The sequence below is a fragment of the Lissotriton vulgaris genome, chromosome 1_1 (genome assembly GCF_964263255.1).
Source record: "Lissotriton vulgaris chromosome 1_1, aLisVul1.2, whole genome shotgun sequence".
Taxonomy (NCBI): domain Eukaryota; kingdom Metazoa; phylum Chordata; class Amphibia; order Caudata; family Salamandridae; genus Lissotriton; species Lissotriton vulgaris.
This window is the reverse complement of record NC_141685.1, coordinates 94,862,818-94,879,147: the sequence shown is the minus strand read 5'-3', so window position 1 is coordinate 94,879,147 and position 16,330 is coordinate 94,862,818. Positions and strand designations below refer to the sequence as shown.

General features: G+C 45.4%; 1 protein-coding gene across 1 annotated transcript in view; it reads left to right on the top strand.

The window, feature by feature from the left end:
* The window catches only part of LOC147737536 (uncharacterized), a 107,357-nt gene extending 93,965 nt beyond the window's left edge, over positions 1–13,392 (top strand). The window contains exon 3 of the mRNA XM_086934893.1: positions 9,234–13,392. Within this exon, the coding sequence (XP_086791019.1) occupies positions 10,580–12,301 (1,722 nt within the window). The 5' untranslated portion in view covers positions 9,234–10,579 and the 3' untranslated portion in view covers positions 12,302–13,392. The remainder of the gene's footprint in view (positions 1–9,233) is intronic.
* The last annotated feature ends 2,938 nt before the right edge of the window (positions 13,393–16,330 follow it).

The window sequence follows — 16,330 nt, the reverse complement described above, 5'->3', positions numbered from 1 at the left end:
AAGTGAAAATCAACAATTGCCTGCGCAGTGTTTGTAATAGAATCTTTGGTGTTATCTGACCAATAAAGTTTCTTATAATTTACTGTCGTTATTTCTCCCGGAAGTGTCATATAGTTTTCAAATCTTAGGCCATTTAGGTTTAACTCCATTATTTGTTGATCGTGGTCGCTTATATCTATTCCCACTATCTGATAAGACAGAAATGCTATGAAATAGATGCAACAATGCTATGGTATAATCTATTCTAGACCTATGATACCCTTCTTGAAAAGTCCATGCTGATGGCGAATCTTGGGGAAATTGCTCATTTAGCACCCTTAGACCTATGATGTATAATTCTTTTACAAGAGTCTTGCCGATTTTTTCATTCTTTTGTTCCCTCATACCCATTGTTGATGATAATCTTGGAATTGACCATAAGTAATTTTGCCATTGTATTTCAACATCTCTATCGTAAGACCATAGCATGTTCATGTTATATTTTCCGGTAATAATAATCTCAGTTTGGGTGTCATTGTCCAGTTGCTGCCTTCTCATAATTATCAAATTGGTCGCCATTGTTCTTCGTGATTATATACGTTGATTACTACAAGAGATTTAATTATATTTTGCTCCTTGTATCGTATTTTGACAATTAGATCATCCTTTTGACTTGGGACGTCCATTTCACTTACCATTTTTAGCTCAGTTGATATAAAAAATAGCCAAACTCCCACAAGGTCTGCCATAGTTACTTGTTCTCTTAGCTAATGAGTAATAAACCTATACCCTTCCAATCTAAAAGGAGCTTTGCTTGAACGCCATTTATATTCCACGAACATAATCGGACCCTTTCATTCATAATTGTTGGCCCCCTTAAAGAAGCTTCAGATTGTAGATGTCATTCCTGCCTGACATTATGGAGGGCTGCTGTTAGCCAACCTAATTTAACAGTGTCAAATAATAATTCTCCTATTTTTTCCCTCTTATTATTTTAAAAGATGCCTGTTGGTCATACCTATGGGGTTTTTTAATATGGAGTATTTCTTATTATTCTCGGTTCTCATTTGGTTATGATTTTGTAATTTTGTTGAAACCAAAGGGCTAGGATAGGAAGATTGCAGGGGAGTTATTTATAATCCCCAGTTCTGAAAGAGATTATGTTCTTGCATAATACGGCTGGCGGCAGTAGAAGATGTCCAAATTACTAATGTTGATTCGCGATTATTATTCGTGATGTGTCTAATTCAATTGATTCTATGCAGGTACATTTAATTTTCTTTAATGAGGGTACTGCATTACACAATTTTAATATGTTCCCATGAGTCAAGATATCATTATTACCCCTAGATTGATATTCTGGCGTAAAAATTACCTGCACCACTCCTTCTTTTTTATCTGGGTTATTTTATTTAATTTGTTGCAGACTATTTTCACATTGAGCATGTTCAAATAACCTTCCATTATGATTACTAACAGTTTGAGACCATGATTGTCGATGTTTATGTAACTGCTTCGTTTTGGTTCCCAGATGTTGTGGTAATTTAATATCCTTCCAGGTTTTTAACAAATCTCTATTCGTTTCATCTTCTCTAATACTCTCACTCTTTGCTCTATTCCAATTGTGATGGCTTATTTTCCACCTGTTTATTACTTTCCTCCACTTGCAGCATTTCTAAGGACTGAATTTTCCCATTCTCTATCATTTCCATACTATCAGCTTGCTTGTTTAAGCATTTATTTTGGAAAGGGAAGACCACTCGGTCCCCCCGAACGTATGGATGGGTGCCCCGCTCCCCCCGGGAAACCGTTTTGGGCGGGGGGGCGTGGTTCGGCTGGTATGCCCAAAGCGGCGTAGCCGGAGCACGCCCTTCCCGCCCAGAAGGGGTTGTCCTAGATACCCGCCCGGAAGACCGCGCCCAGATGGGCGTACCCGAGGAGGGCCCCCGCCCTTCCGCAGACAGATAAATATAGCGGGAATCCAAGGAAGCGGCCTCTTGTTCCAGTGCTCTGAAGGCTGCACCACTCGTTGCTCGTGAGCCCTCGACGGAACAAGCAGCAATTTTGAGAACTTGTAATCTTTGTTATTTCTTTTTCAGTATCAGGCGTGTGAAGGATCTAGGACCTCGTCGATCAAGTCGAACGGAGTGAACGAAGTCATGTCCGGCAAAATAGCGGGAAAGAGCTCCGAGTTGGAGAAGATACTGCGCACTTTGTCGAACCGAATGGCGGTCATGGACCGAAAACTGGGTAAAGTAGATTCGATCGGTCGGGGTTTAGCAGAGGTGAAAAAGCAGATAGCAGCCCAGAACAACCTTTCGGGGCGGCCTAAGAAGGTGATAGGTCCGGCCTTGCCGGAAGTCGCCCCTGAGGGTAGGGGGAGACGTAGTAAGAAGAGGGCGGGTTCCGGGGAGGGCCCGGTCCCGGAGGTACCCCCAGCAGACCCCGTCACACCGGTGGACAGCCCGGTACCGAGTCCAGATGTGGGTTTACCAATCCCTGTTGTAATAACTCCGGTCAAGGATGATCAGATGCCCCCAGAACTGGCCCTTCAGTTAGCGGCAGTATTACCCTGGCTTAAGAAGAAAATAGGGGGGCAGTGGCCGCTGGGGATCCGGCCGAGGAAGCCAGATTAATAATTGAGCAGTTACGGCAGTCAAGAGAAGCCGGGACGGCGAATGTTCTTTCTATTCCCCCACAGGTGGCACCGGGAGTGACGACGGTTGGCAGAGAAAAGACAGCAGACACGGCGGTTGAACCCGGTAAGAACCCATTGCCAATAGTAGGGGAGAGTTCAGTGCCTTCGAGGCGCGAAAGGGTAGCCCAGCACATCCCGGCGGCCACGAAGGAAATGATATGGGGGGACAAATATGTTAATATGTTTTCACTATTGACCGACCATCGTGAGATAGAGTACTCAAAGACCCAGAAAGATTTATGGCACCCCAGCGTATGGCGGGCCAAGATGGCAGAATTTAGGATCGACGAGACCGTAGCGAACTGGGTGAAGGCCTTCTCTATATTTACGGCAGTAATGGGGGAACGTAAACCTGAAGTGTTGCCCGATCTATCCTGTTACCAGAACAGGATCATGGATTTTTATAACATGTACGGGGGGAATGAGTGGAAAGGTTATGATGTTCACTTTCGAAAGTCTAAAGAGTTTGATGCAACTTTAAAGTGGGATTGCCTCGACACGGTATCATGGCACAAACAGCTCTTGCCTGGATCGGCGGGTACGTCCTCGCCGGGCGGGAGCGGGTCTGGGACATTTCAACAAAGGCCGGATCAGCCCTTTCGACCAAGCGCCGGTGGGGAATCCCAGCCCAAGACCGGCGGAAATGGGGGCAAGCGCGGGGTTTGTTGGGGTTTCAACAGAGGTAACTGTAACAGGCCCCAGGGAACATGTAGGTTCCGAAATGCATGTGCGGGCTGTGGGAACTCCTCACACCCGGAAAGTAGCTGTAGGTCCAAAAGCGGTAGTTCGGGAGGAAAGGGGGGATCCAAGCAGGATTGAAGTGATGCTTGGGAATCAATCGTCTTCACCCATCGACATCATGGATTTGACTCCCTGGCTGAAGAAATACCCTGATCATGTATCCGCCGGGATTTTGAGGAATGGTTTCCTATATGACTTCAACATCCCGGCGGGGAATTTTCGGGGAGCCCCTTTTGTAAAAATCAGCGATCCGTTCAACACAACCCGGCAGTGGCAGCCAAGAAAATTACCAAAGAGGTCAGCTTGGGACGGGTAGCAGGACCTTTTCCATGCCCGCCAGTGGCGGATTTTGTGTGTTCACCTTTAGGAGTGGTTCCGAAGAAAGACCCAGGGGAGTATAGACTCATTCACAATCTGTCGGCCCGAGGGGGGCCTCGGTGAATGAAGCCATTGACCCGGATGTCTGTTCAGTTCGGTACGCATCGTTCGACGATGCCGTTGACCTACTGAATCACCTGGGCCACGGTGCTCTGCTGGCGAAATCAGACATCGAATCAGCATTTAGGTTGCTCCCGGTACACCCGCGGGACCAGCGCTTGTTAGGATTTACGTTCCAGGGGAAGTATTACATGGATAAATGCATGCCCATGGGCTGCTCAATTTCTTGTGCTTATTTTGAAATGTTCAGCTGTTTTTTAGAATGGGCTTTTACCGAGGCCACAGGGCATAGACAGGTGATGCACTATTTAGACGACTTCCTGTTCTTAGGGCCGGCAGGCACTACGAAATGTGCACAGGCGCTGCAGGACTTCTGCATCCTCATGCGGGAGTTTGGAGTCCCATTGGCACCAGGTAAGACAGTGGGGCCATCTACTTCACTGGAGTTTCTGGGAATTGAGCTCGATTCTGTGGAAGGATGCTTCCGTCTGCCAATGGAGAAGGTGGCCAAGTTCAGGGCTTCCTTAATACAATGCCTGGGTAAAGAAAAAGTGACCCTGCACCAGTTACAACAAACGGTGGGCCAGCTTAACTTTGCCTTGAGAGTAATACCGATGGCTCGCCCCTTCTCACGTTCCATTGCACAGGCTATGGCCGGCCTCAAGAAGGGACACCACCGCACGAGACTGTCTGCAGAGGTTCGCCAGGTTATGCGCATTTGGTTGGCATTCCTGGCGGACTTCAACGGTCGAGTGGCGTGGAACAAACCCCCAGCATCATCTGACGAACTGGGTTTATGGACCGACTCAGCTGGGAGCGTGGGATTTGGCTCCATCTTTGGTAACCGATGGTCGGCACAAGTATGGCCGACGTGGTGGCACTCCAGTGGCCTAACAGGTAACATTGGGTTCTTGGAGCTGTTTCCCATTTGGGTGGCTCTGTTGGCATCGCCAGATGATTTTAGGGACCGCTCAGTAGTGTTTTGGTCGGACAATATGACAGTGGTCGAGTGCATTAATCAGCAGGCAGCACGCTGCAAGTGGATCTTGAGGCTGTTGAAAGAAATTGTATTACGTTGCATGAGATTGAATGTACAGTTCAGGGCAAAACATGTGCCGGGTGTACTGATTAATGCAGCTGATGCACTCTCTCGTTCACATATGCAGGCTTTCAGGGGCTACCTACCTACAGCGGATCTAGTGGCGGCACCGTTCCCCGAAGCACTATGGCTGATCGATGCCCCGGATTACAGGACCTCGTGGCAGCCAGCTTAGCGCCCAGGACGAGGAAAGCCTATGAGGGAGCGTTTCGTTCTTACTGCGCCTTTTTAGGCCCGGCCGGGAGACATAGCTGGGGGCAGGAGGAATCCTTCCTGGGGTTCTTAGTGGCGCTTCATAGAGAAGGCCGATCAGCGGCAACTGCCAACAGACATAGGGCGGCCATATCATTCATGGCACAGCTCCACGGCATACGGGACCCAACGGGTTCCTTTTTAGTCAGGAAGGCGCTCCGCAGTTGGCAACGCCTTGAGGGTCGCAGACAAGATACGAGGCAGCCGATTGGTTTAGAGAGATTGTCTCTGCTTTTGGCAAAGCTGGATGAGACATGCTCCTCCCCTTCCGAAGCAGTTCTGTTCCGGGCAGCTTTCGCCTTGGCATTCCATGGGGCCATGCGGGTAAGCGAACTCGTGGCGAGGAACAAGAAAGATATGGAGGGAGGCTTATGCAGGGATCACGTTCAAATACGGGGTGATTCGATGCTGATCTCGATAGCCAGGTCCAAGACAGACCAGGAAGCTATAGGGAGTAGTGTTGTTGTGCAGCGCGCTCGAGGGAGTCCCAATTGTCCGATAAGGTATTTAGAGGACTACCTGGCACAGAGGCCAGCAACATGGGGAGGGAGCCTGATAAGACACAAGGATGGCACCCCTCTGACGAAATTTCAGTTTCAGAGGGTGCTGGCACTTACAATCGCTGCGGCAGGCATGGACCCGTGCGATTTTGGGACCCACTCATTCAGAATAGGGGCCGCTACAGAGGCTATGGCTCGGGGTCTGGGTGCGGAAGAAGTAAAACAGTTAGGCCGTTGGTCCTCGAACTGTTTCAAGAGGTATGTGCGACTGCACATGTTGTAAAAGACTGATGAAATGCACTCACGCTTGTTGTCTTTTGCTTGAATTACAGTTTCGCAAGCCTGTGACGCGGGGCGGAATCTGGGATCAACCCAACACCAGAGGACCAGCGGTCGAGGATCACCGACTGGAGATCAAGTTGTATGGGTTGTGGCCACTCATACGTGAGGCGCGCCGGGGAAGTATTCATGGCAGGTGACGCGACTCACGCATCTGGGGAATACGGGTTTAGAGTAACCTTCCATGGGAAGGGAGGCCTCTGTTTTGACCAATTTCAATCGTTTGTGTAGAGTCTCTTAGGGCGGCAAAGGTCACCGCCATCTGTGATCATAGTGCACCTGAGGGGCAATGACTTGGTAAGACTGGGAAGACGAGTGTTAGTGGAACACATATTGTCGGCAGTCAGCTGGTTGGCTAGGAAACTCCCGGGGTGCACAATTGCCTGGTCCCACATGATCCCCAGGAGAGTTTGGCGGGGGGGTTTCTCTGTGACGGCGTTGAACCACTCGGTAAAGAGGGTCAACAATAAAATTGGGAAATTGTTTCGCTCCGCGCATTTGCAAAGCATTTCCCATGGGTGTATTCGGGGTGATCACTTAACTTGAATGATGGGGTTCACCTGTCCAGGGCGGGGAATGATTTACTCATAGGAGACTTCATAGCATAGCTAAGGGGATTGAGGAGGCATGACCTTTAGGAGGTGTGGGGGGGCCGGATAGTCGGTCAACTATCCGGCCTGTGGCGGTAAGGTCATGATCGGTGAGCAGTAATTTCAAGGTCCCTAGGGGGGGCGCCACCCAGTATGGATGAGGGCGCCCGGGGGGAGGCGGCCATTGGCCCCTCCCACGGGGAGGCGGCACCCACAACGGATGGGTCGCCTAGGGGGAGACGGCCATAGGCCCCTCCCAAGGGTGGAGACGGATATATGCCCCTCCTACAAATTTCCCTGGGGGCGGTTATCCGCTCCGGCGGAAGAGTGTGTGGGGAAGGGGGGGGGAGTCCACGCTGTCCTTCTTACAGATACCTCACACGGGAACTCGGACGACCTTTAAAATGGCGTTGAGTGAAAGGGGGCCCCCACGACAAGGGAAGTTACAGTTGGCAACAAGGGTAAAGTCCTCTGCGCATGCGCCACTCACACCGTGAGGGCGGGAGTTTGGTAGTAGGGATCTGACACCGATTAAGACCTTGCCGTTGGCCCTTAATGCTAGGATGTACAATTTTATTTTAGAATGTATGCATTTTCAGGATGCTAGACTCGGCTAGGAAACTTTTGTATTAGAGATCTGTTAAGGTTAGCCAAAGAACATGTCTTCATCAAAATGTAATGAAAGTAAAATTGTACTTAATGTATGAAACGTTTTTATTTAAAGTTTTAAATTTTGTTTCATATTTTAATAAATACAGCCGGGGGGGTAACTCCCCCCGCCTTCCAAAAGCTCAAACTTGTGTCTGTCTCCTCCCATGGGGAATTGGTGTTGGGAGGGGGTGGCGGGCATCCCGGCCATATTCATAACTGCTTTTACCTCCGATATATCCATATTAAATAGAGGGTAAAAGGGTTTTGTTGGTAACATTTGTTTACCCTCACCTTCACAATATGATATTTGGTCATGGTTGTTTCCAGTGTTCAATCTCACTATATCTGATGAATTTGTATTTTTTATACTTTTAGAAGCTTTATTTCTTGCTTTCTGTTGTTTTTTCCTCTGTCTTTTTGATAGATGAACTTCTGGAACTGCGTTTGTCAATGTTGATTGTGTCCAGCATAGGTGTATCACTTCTTGATCTTTTGTTTTATCATCTATTTTTTCTTTAACAACAGTATTGTCTTTACATTTTATTGTATCTTTAGAGGGGCAGTCAGTCTTGATGGGTTGAATTCCCACATTAGGAAAATTCCCTTTTACATTGTCAATTGTCGTTTTTAAAATATCCGGAATGATAGCAAGTTTGTTAATTAGCGGGGCACAACTACACTCTGCATACGTAGATATTGGCTGAGCTTGCCATAGCCCTCAAGAGATCTATTTGGACCTCCATTTTGTTGGACTGATATGTTAAAGCTTCCAGATTTAATTGCGAGGTTTTGAAGAATAAATCCCAATTGCTCCCGCGTTCCCACTTCCAGGTACCTGAATACCTGGGCTATGGTGTTGCCCATTTATGAATGATAGGTTCTTATACTCCTCTTTTTGTGGTCCTTGAAAATCATGTCCCTCGTCACAGCCGCCGCACCAGCAGCACCGCAGGCCAAGGCTCCTTTGACCCCTGCAGCGTCCTCCGCACGAGCAGCACCAGCAGTGCCTTAGCACAGCTGTGCCGGCAGTGGCCGTTCCTGCCCCCAAAACAGATCCGTCGAACTTAAAGCGCCCGTATAACAGGACGCGGGTGAAGCGGGAGAAACCTTCGGGAGCGGGAACTGGTCACAAAGCAAACCCGGGCGTTAACTCCTCCTCGGCTCTACTCGATACGCTCTGCACTCAATGCCGAATCATAGGCCAAAAACGACTGTGAACACCAACAGAGGGAAGAATTGTGGGTTTCCCCCAGTTAGTAAAGAAAACAGCATAAGTCTTGGCTGCTTCTGATGCACCCCCAGAGTCTTATGCGTCTTTTCAGTCTAATTTTTTTGTCTGGAAAATAATTGTGTCCTGATTTTCTGCACCCAGTAATTCCAGGTGCAGAAAAACCTAACAACTGATAATCAGGTGGAATAAAATGAACACTTGAAAGTATGCCTTAATTTCATTGCCCTTGATTCACACTCTGGACCATAGTCGAGGGATAGGTCTAGGCATAGTCCTCGCAGCACACAATAGATTTGCTTGAGGCAGAGGCCAAAACTCAAAAGTCAGGATACCAGATACAAGTAGGCGGTAACTCAGGGCAGGGGAGAATGCCTGTTGTCCGTGGCGGAGTCCTTCCCGTCCCAGAAATCTGCATTACAATTTAATTAATAGTGTATATTATTTTAATATCAGTTTGGTGCCAGTCCATTTGACTTTAATATCTGCCTTTGGGATTCTATGTTACAACTCCATAGGGTATCCTTTGTGAGCTTAATAAAATGCTAAAAATTCTACAAATCCTCACTCCTACATCCAAGTACTCTTAGGCTACCATTCTACACTCTGCTCTGTCTGAAAAACAGCTCAACATTTTAAAAATCCTGCATTGATTTGGCTTGTGAATTATTATTTTTGGAAATGTACATGTATTAACTATTTAATTTTAATACTATAGGTGATTGAAATTACGGACGAAGAAAGCAAGATTTAGCACTAAGCCACTAAATGTCAGTGCCATAAGAAGGATTATTTTGAAAAACTGAAGGACATCCAGCATTCTACGTTTAAATAATTTCCAAAAATCTAAGTGTGGTGAGGAAAGTACTCTACCTGTAAGTGAAGTCTCTAATTTTGCATTTCATTAACCCAGAGCAAAGCCATATCTGTGCACACAGCATCAGAAATAATGTAGAAAGACCACTTCAGCATCCTCATCTGAAATATTATCAGAAAGACAAATTGCCTCAGCATGACAGAATAACGTTCATCTAAAGCATCATGTAATTCTAGAGAGGAAGCACACACTGCATAAAAGAAAGTTACAACAAAAGGTTTCTTCTGCATACCATCAAAGAAAAGACGCTCCAAGAAGACTCCGAAGCTGACACGTTAACAACCATAAGATTGGAAAATCACCTTTGTTCAACAATCGTTTTTAACCAGTTACACAAGTTTGAGACTATCTGCCTCTGGATATAACACCTTACCCACTCTGCTCACTCTGGCGAAAACCTTGAAAATTCACAATTTTATTGTTTTCATGACCATCTCAGATTGTTTCCTTTTTAATGTGTACTGTTCTGTAATTCTATGTAAATCGCCTCAACATTTTGTTGTGCAGGAGTGATATGTAAAACTGTTAAATATAAAAATGGATTAAATGAGCACCGTTGCGCTATAGCTAATGTAAATAAATCCTCGTCTTCAGAACTACACCTTACACCAAACATAGAAAGGGTAAAATTAACTGATGTTCTGCGACTGGTGAGCCACAATAGTACAGTGCATGTTCTAATGTTCTCAGTTACTGCCATTACGTCAGTGCAAAAGGTACTTCTGAGTTTAATCATCAGACTAACACCTTATCACTGCATTGCTAAGAACCTATACAAATAGATCTGAGAAAAACTTCAGTCACAAAATAAGTTGCTGCCGGAGAGGCTATAACCAAAAGACTTTTATCTGCTAGAAACATTTCAACAGGTTTTACAGGGCTGTTTTGAGACATATTTTGCTTAATTCAAATGTTAAGCACATTACACACAATTTCTTTTAGAGATAAATACTGAACATTATCTAAACAAGCCAGACTCTAAAATCTAGTTCAATCTTACGGTGGCATATAAGCAAGAGAAAACTAAATGTAACTCTAGAAATACACCTTATAAAAACACAGGCTGTGAGAACAAATTCAGTGTTCAAACCCGCCTCAATCAAAGCAAAATAACCCAAGTTGGGGAAATAAGTTACCTGTACCAAAACAAATTCAGCCATCAATCTCATCTCACTGAATTTGAGAGAATGCACACTGGGAAAAACCTCTCTCAGTGCTCAGTGTGCCAAAAAAGTTTCATCAGTAAATATTATCTCATTGAGCATATGAGAATCCACACTGGGGAAAAACCTTATCAGTGCTCTGAATGCCAGAAAAGGTTTAGTGTCCAAGCGAGTCTATATCGACATGCATTAACCCACTCTTTGGAAAAACCTTACCAGTGTGCTGAATGCCAAAAAAGTTTCAGCCGTAAATTTTATCTCACTGAACATATGAGAATCCACTCTGGGGAAAAACCTTACCAGTGCCCTGAATGCCAGAAATGTCTCAGTGACCAAAACAGTCTCACTCGGCATATAAGAACCCACACTGGGGATAAACCTTATCAGTGCACGGATTGCCAGAAATGTTTCATTGAGAAAAGAAGTCTCACTCTTCATATAAGAACCCACACTGGGGAGAAACCTTTTCAGTGCTCTGAATGCCAGAAATGTTTCATTGACAAAAACAGTCTCACTCTTCATGTAAGAACCCACACTGGGGAAAAACCTTATCAGTGCTCTGAATGCCAGAAATGTTTCAGTTTAAAACGTACTCTCACACGGCATACAAAGATCCACGCTGGGGTAAAGATCCACGATGGGGTAAAACGTTATCAGTGCTCTGAATGCCAGAAATGTTTCATTGACAAAAACAGTCTCACTCTTCATGTAAGAACCCACACTGAGGAGAAACCTTTTCAGTGCTCTGAATGCCAGAAATGTTTCATTGACAAAAACAGTCTCACTCTTCATGTAAGAACCCACACTGGGGAGAAACCTTTTCAGTGCTCTGAATGCCCAAAACATTTCAAACTTAAATCACTTCTAACTGCACATGTGAGATTCCACACTGGGGAAAAACCTTATCAGTGCTCTGAATGCCAGAAATGTTTCAGTTTAAAACGTACTCTCACACGGCATTCAAAGATCCACACTGGGGAAAAACCTTATCAGTGCTCTGAATGCCAGAAATGTTTCATTGACAAAAGAAGTCTTTCTCAACATGCAATAACCCACACTGGGGAAAAACCTTATCAGTGTTCTGAATGTCAGAAATGTTTCAGAGACAAACTCAGTCTCACTCAGCATATAAGAACCCACACTGGGGAAAAACCTTATCAGTGCTCTGAATGTCAGAAATGTTTCATAAACAGATTTGATCTCACTAAACATATAAGAATCCACACTGGGGAAAAACCTTATCAGTGCTCTGAATGCCAGAAATGTTTCAGCCAAACAAGCCATCTCACTCAGCATATAAGAACCCACACTGGGGAAAAACCTTATCAGTGCTCTGAATGCCAAAAATGTTTCATATACAAACTCAGTCTCACTCAGCATATAAGAACCCACACTGGGGAAAAATCTTATCAGTGCTCTGAATGCGACAAATGTTTCATTGAAAAAAGCCATCTCACTCAGCATATAAGAACCCACACTGGGGAAAAACCTTATCAGTGCTCTGAATGCCAGAAATGTTTCTGCCAAAAAACCAGTCTTGATAATCACATAAGAACCCACACTGGGGAGAAACCTTATCGGTGCTCTGAATGCCACAAATGTTTCAGTGAAAAAATCCGTCTCACTCACCATATAAGAACCCACACTGGGGAAAAACCTTATAGGTGCTCTGAATGCCAGATATGTTTCAGTGTAAAAGGCAGACTCACTCAGCATATAAGAACCCACACTGGGGAAAAACCTTAACAGTGCTCCGAATGCCAAATATTTTTCAGCCTTAAATGTAATCTCACTAAACATATGAGAATCCACACTGGGGAAGAAAATATCAGTGCTCTAAATGTCAGAAAAGATTCAGAGGAAGAGATCATTTCAAGCGCCATAAGAAAACACACCAAAATATTTTAGTGCTCTGAATGCCAGAAAAGCATCAATTTAAAACACAATCTCACTCTACATGAGCAGACGTACACAGGGAAAAAACATTATCAATGCTGTGAATACCAGAAATTCCTATTTGATAAGCACAGCCTCACTAACCATAAGCGATTCTCCATACTGATGAATAACCTTATGAGTTTTCTGAATGCCAGAAAAGCTGCAGAGAAAAACGCTATCTCACCATGAGAAACTCCACACTGGAGATAATCTTTAGGCCAAAAATGCTTGTATCTGAAAGACATAATCTGAAAGAAACACGTTAGTGTTAGATTCCTTACCTTAGAATTACCCCCAGGTGTCAGACTGGATTCGGAAAGTTTTTCGTCAGCAGTACCCCTGCACGTTGGTAGGCCTCGTCTGCGGCTCCGTGTCCGTCGTCGGCGCCGTGATCGCCGGAATGATGTCGCTGGAGTACTTAGACGCCACCCTCGCGTATTGACGTCAGTTCTTCTTTTTTCCGCGCCAGCTAGCGCAAATCCGGGAAGAGCACGTACCTTTAGTCATTTTTTTACTAACATTTTGGACATTTTTGTCTATCTTTTTCGAGTCGAGTCGACTCCTGGTGCCAGTAGGCAGCCCTTCTGTCCCTAAAATTATTAATTATACAGCCTCCCTCGATAGACTTTTTCCGTGGCCCAATCCAATCCACACGCCTTGCAAACAAAATTTCAGTAGATACCATAGGGAGAAGAGGCCTGTTAAGGCAATGGATACATTTGTTCTTAAGCTCCATATACTCCTCCCTTCTACCCTGGCTCAATGGTGGGACCCCCGCAAGAACCACACATAACGGTGTGGATACCAGGGGAAGATCTATACGCGGTAACCCATTTGTTGATGGAACATGAGAAATATTATTGTTCGCTTGGCGTTGTTCAATTATAGCCCTGCTCCCATCTTCTATCAATGCCCTTCCACTCAACATAATGAGGTTAGTCACTGCAATATCATTAGATGAAATGAAGTAGGATTAGAACAGGGGCACTGATATCAGCTGCATTACTCGTAGGCAGAGGGGTAGAGGGAATTTCAGATTCATTAGTTTGCTTAGATAATCTCTTTTGTTTTTCTGTTATCGCTTTATCCCGGTTCCCACCCATGCCTGAGCCGAAGCAAACGACTTGCAAGCCTGTTTTCTATCAAGTTAAGTCTGTCATAAATGGGGAGACGTGTCTTTTAAAAAATGTGTTCAAGTTTGGTCCAAAAGTCCAATCCCAACTCAGCGGGGAAAACAACACCAGGACTCAATATCGATGTGGGCTCTTCCGTGATGGGCTAGCATGTAGCAGGACTATGCAGAGTTGGTGGTAGGCAGTATATGATGGTCTCAACATCGTGGCCACGAATTCCAACACTGGCCCTAACACCCTCGCAATCCCAACCCAGCCCCTGATCACGGACACTAGGGAAGGTCCCTCACTCACCCTCCCTGCCTACTCCAGCTTTCCCGCCCTAAAGGAGCCGCAGGTCGCTGATCTTCTCCCACAGATGAAGTCAGGATCTCCTCTATATCCATGTCCCCCTCACATATTAGACTCAATCCCAAAAGTGATAACTGGAGTTCTGACCTCCTTATTAAATAAGGCTATCAGTCTGGGCAAATTTCCTTCAACTTGGAAAAAAGCCTGCATCCGCCCGATTCTCAAGAAAGAAACGCTTAATCCCACAGAATTTAAACACTATCGGCCCATATCCTACCTACCTCTACCAGCTAAAATCCTCGAGAACGCTATGAATCTAGAATTAATAACTTTTTTAACGCATAACAACCTTCTAGATTCTACACAACAGTCAGCACTCATTATGGCAACGGAGGACATTAGGAAGACGATGGATGACGGTGGAAGAACGGCCCTTATACTACTCGACTTAACCACGGCGTTCGACACCGTCAACCATTCGGTCTTATTGAGTCGATTGGAAAAACTGGGCATTTCAGATGCCGCTTTGGCCCTAGCATAATTTCTAACTGGCAGAATCCAACAAGTACATTGGGATGGACTCATCTGAGGAATTTACTCTCCCTGGAGGTGTCCCGCAAGGGTCGGCATTATCACCAACTCTATTTAATCTGTATGTAACACCTTTGGCCGACCTAATAAAATCCCATGGTTTAAAATTAGTGTCTTACGCCGACGACACGCAAATTATTGTGTCTGTCTCTGAATCTATTGAAGCTACTGCAGGGCGTTTCAGAGACTGCCTTCTCTCAAACTAAATACAGAGAAGACTGAAGTTATAGAATTCGGTCAGAAGCCTTCGATCTGGAGTCACTTATGGTGGCCCTCGGAAGCTGGCTCTTGCCCGACTCCAGCTGAGAAGGTCAGAAACCTCGGGTTTCTGCTGGACAAAAACCTCTCCTGCACGGCACAAGTTAATCAAGTCACCTCAGCATGCTTCCACACTATGAAGGTACTCAAGAAAATCTTACCTTACATTCCCTCCACCTTAAACAAGACCGTCGTAGCTGCCCTAGTAATGTCTCAGGTCGACTATTGTAATTCTCTCTACCTGGGTACGGGAGAAAAACAAATGACCAAACTGCAGGCTATCCAGAATGCGGCTGCTAGAGCTCTGCTGAACCTGCCAAGGCGCCACCCCACCTTTAAAGCCATACAAGAGTTGCACTGGCTCCCAATCAGACGCAGAGTACAGTTCAAAGCCCTCTGCCTGGTCCACAAGTCCATTCATGGCAAAGGTTCAGATGACCTGGCCAAACTCCTCCCACGCTATGTGCCTAACCGAACCCTAAGATCTGCCAATCAAGACCTGATCTGTGTGCCTAGAATTTGGAGAGCGCGCTGGGGTAGAAAATCCTTTTCCAATCAGGCCTCCAAACTTTGGAATACACTACCCTCTGTGCTCCGGTCACAACCTTCTAATTTAAGTTTCAGAAAATCATTGAAAACGTGGCTGTTCTCTCTGCCCTGATCTCTCTCATTCTTGTCTTCTATTCTACAGCGCCAAGACGCCGCGGCATTCGAGCGCTTAAAAAAACTTTTAATCAGTTCAGTCAGTCAGTGGTATTGTACTTCCCCCTACTTTATCAGATTTCTGAATTTTAGCTTTTCTTTTGACACTTAATGTTGGAGGTCCAGGATGCACAGTGTGAAGGTTAGGGGCATTTCTAGTATTTAGCATGGCGGCTTCACATACTGGTTTGCAAGGCAAGCCTCCAGCAATTTGCAATTGTTGGTTGCCCTTTCGCACGTCATTGCCTTCTGGCCTTGTAAGATCAATATTTTGTAGGGGGTTTGGCGAAGATGCCTGGGCCAAACTTCCCATTGATGCCCGTTTGTTGAAAGCAGGATCAAGTGACAATCTTCTTTCTGTCAGCTCTATTTCATGGGCCAGAACGGAAGATGCCCTCGCGAGAAACAGGTCCAGGGTACCCACTATTGACCCACCATTAGTTTCCCGCCTTTCCCAGCCTTAGGAGTGGTAATTTCCGATGAGGTTTAGAACAACTACATTGTGTAAATGATAGCTAGTAATTAGATCATCTACAACAAATGGCAGGGTACAAATCATGCACCGACCTTGTAGTGGAGATATTATTATTATTATTATTACTATTATTATTATTATTATTAGCGGGTTTGTAACGCTCTTGAATAAACTCCCGAAGGAGTATCTCCGCTCTCCAGAGACGACAGTAGCCAACCAAAGAGCGATAGTCCAGCACAAAGAATCATATATGACTAAATCATGACCAAGCTAATTCAAACCTGAAATAAAAAAGTTTTCAATTTTTTCCTAAAAACCAAGTAATCCGAACAATGCCTAATTTGGAGTGAAAGACTATTCCACAGAATTGGGCCCACTACTGACAGA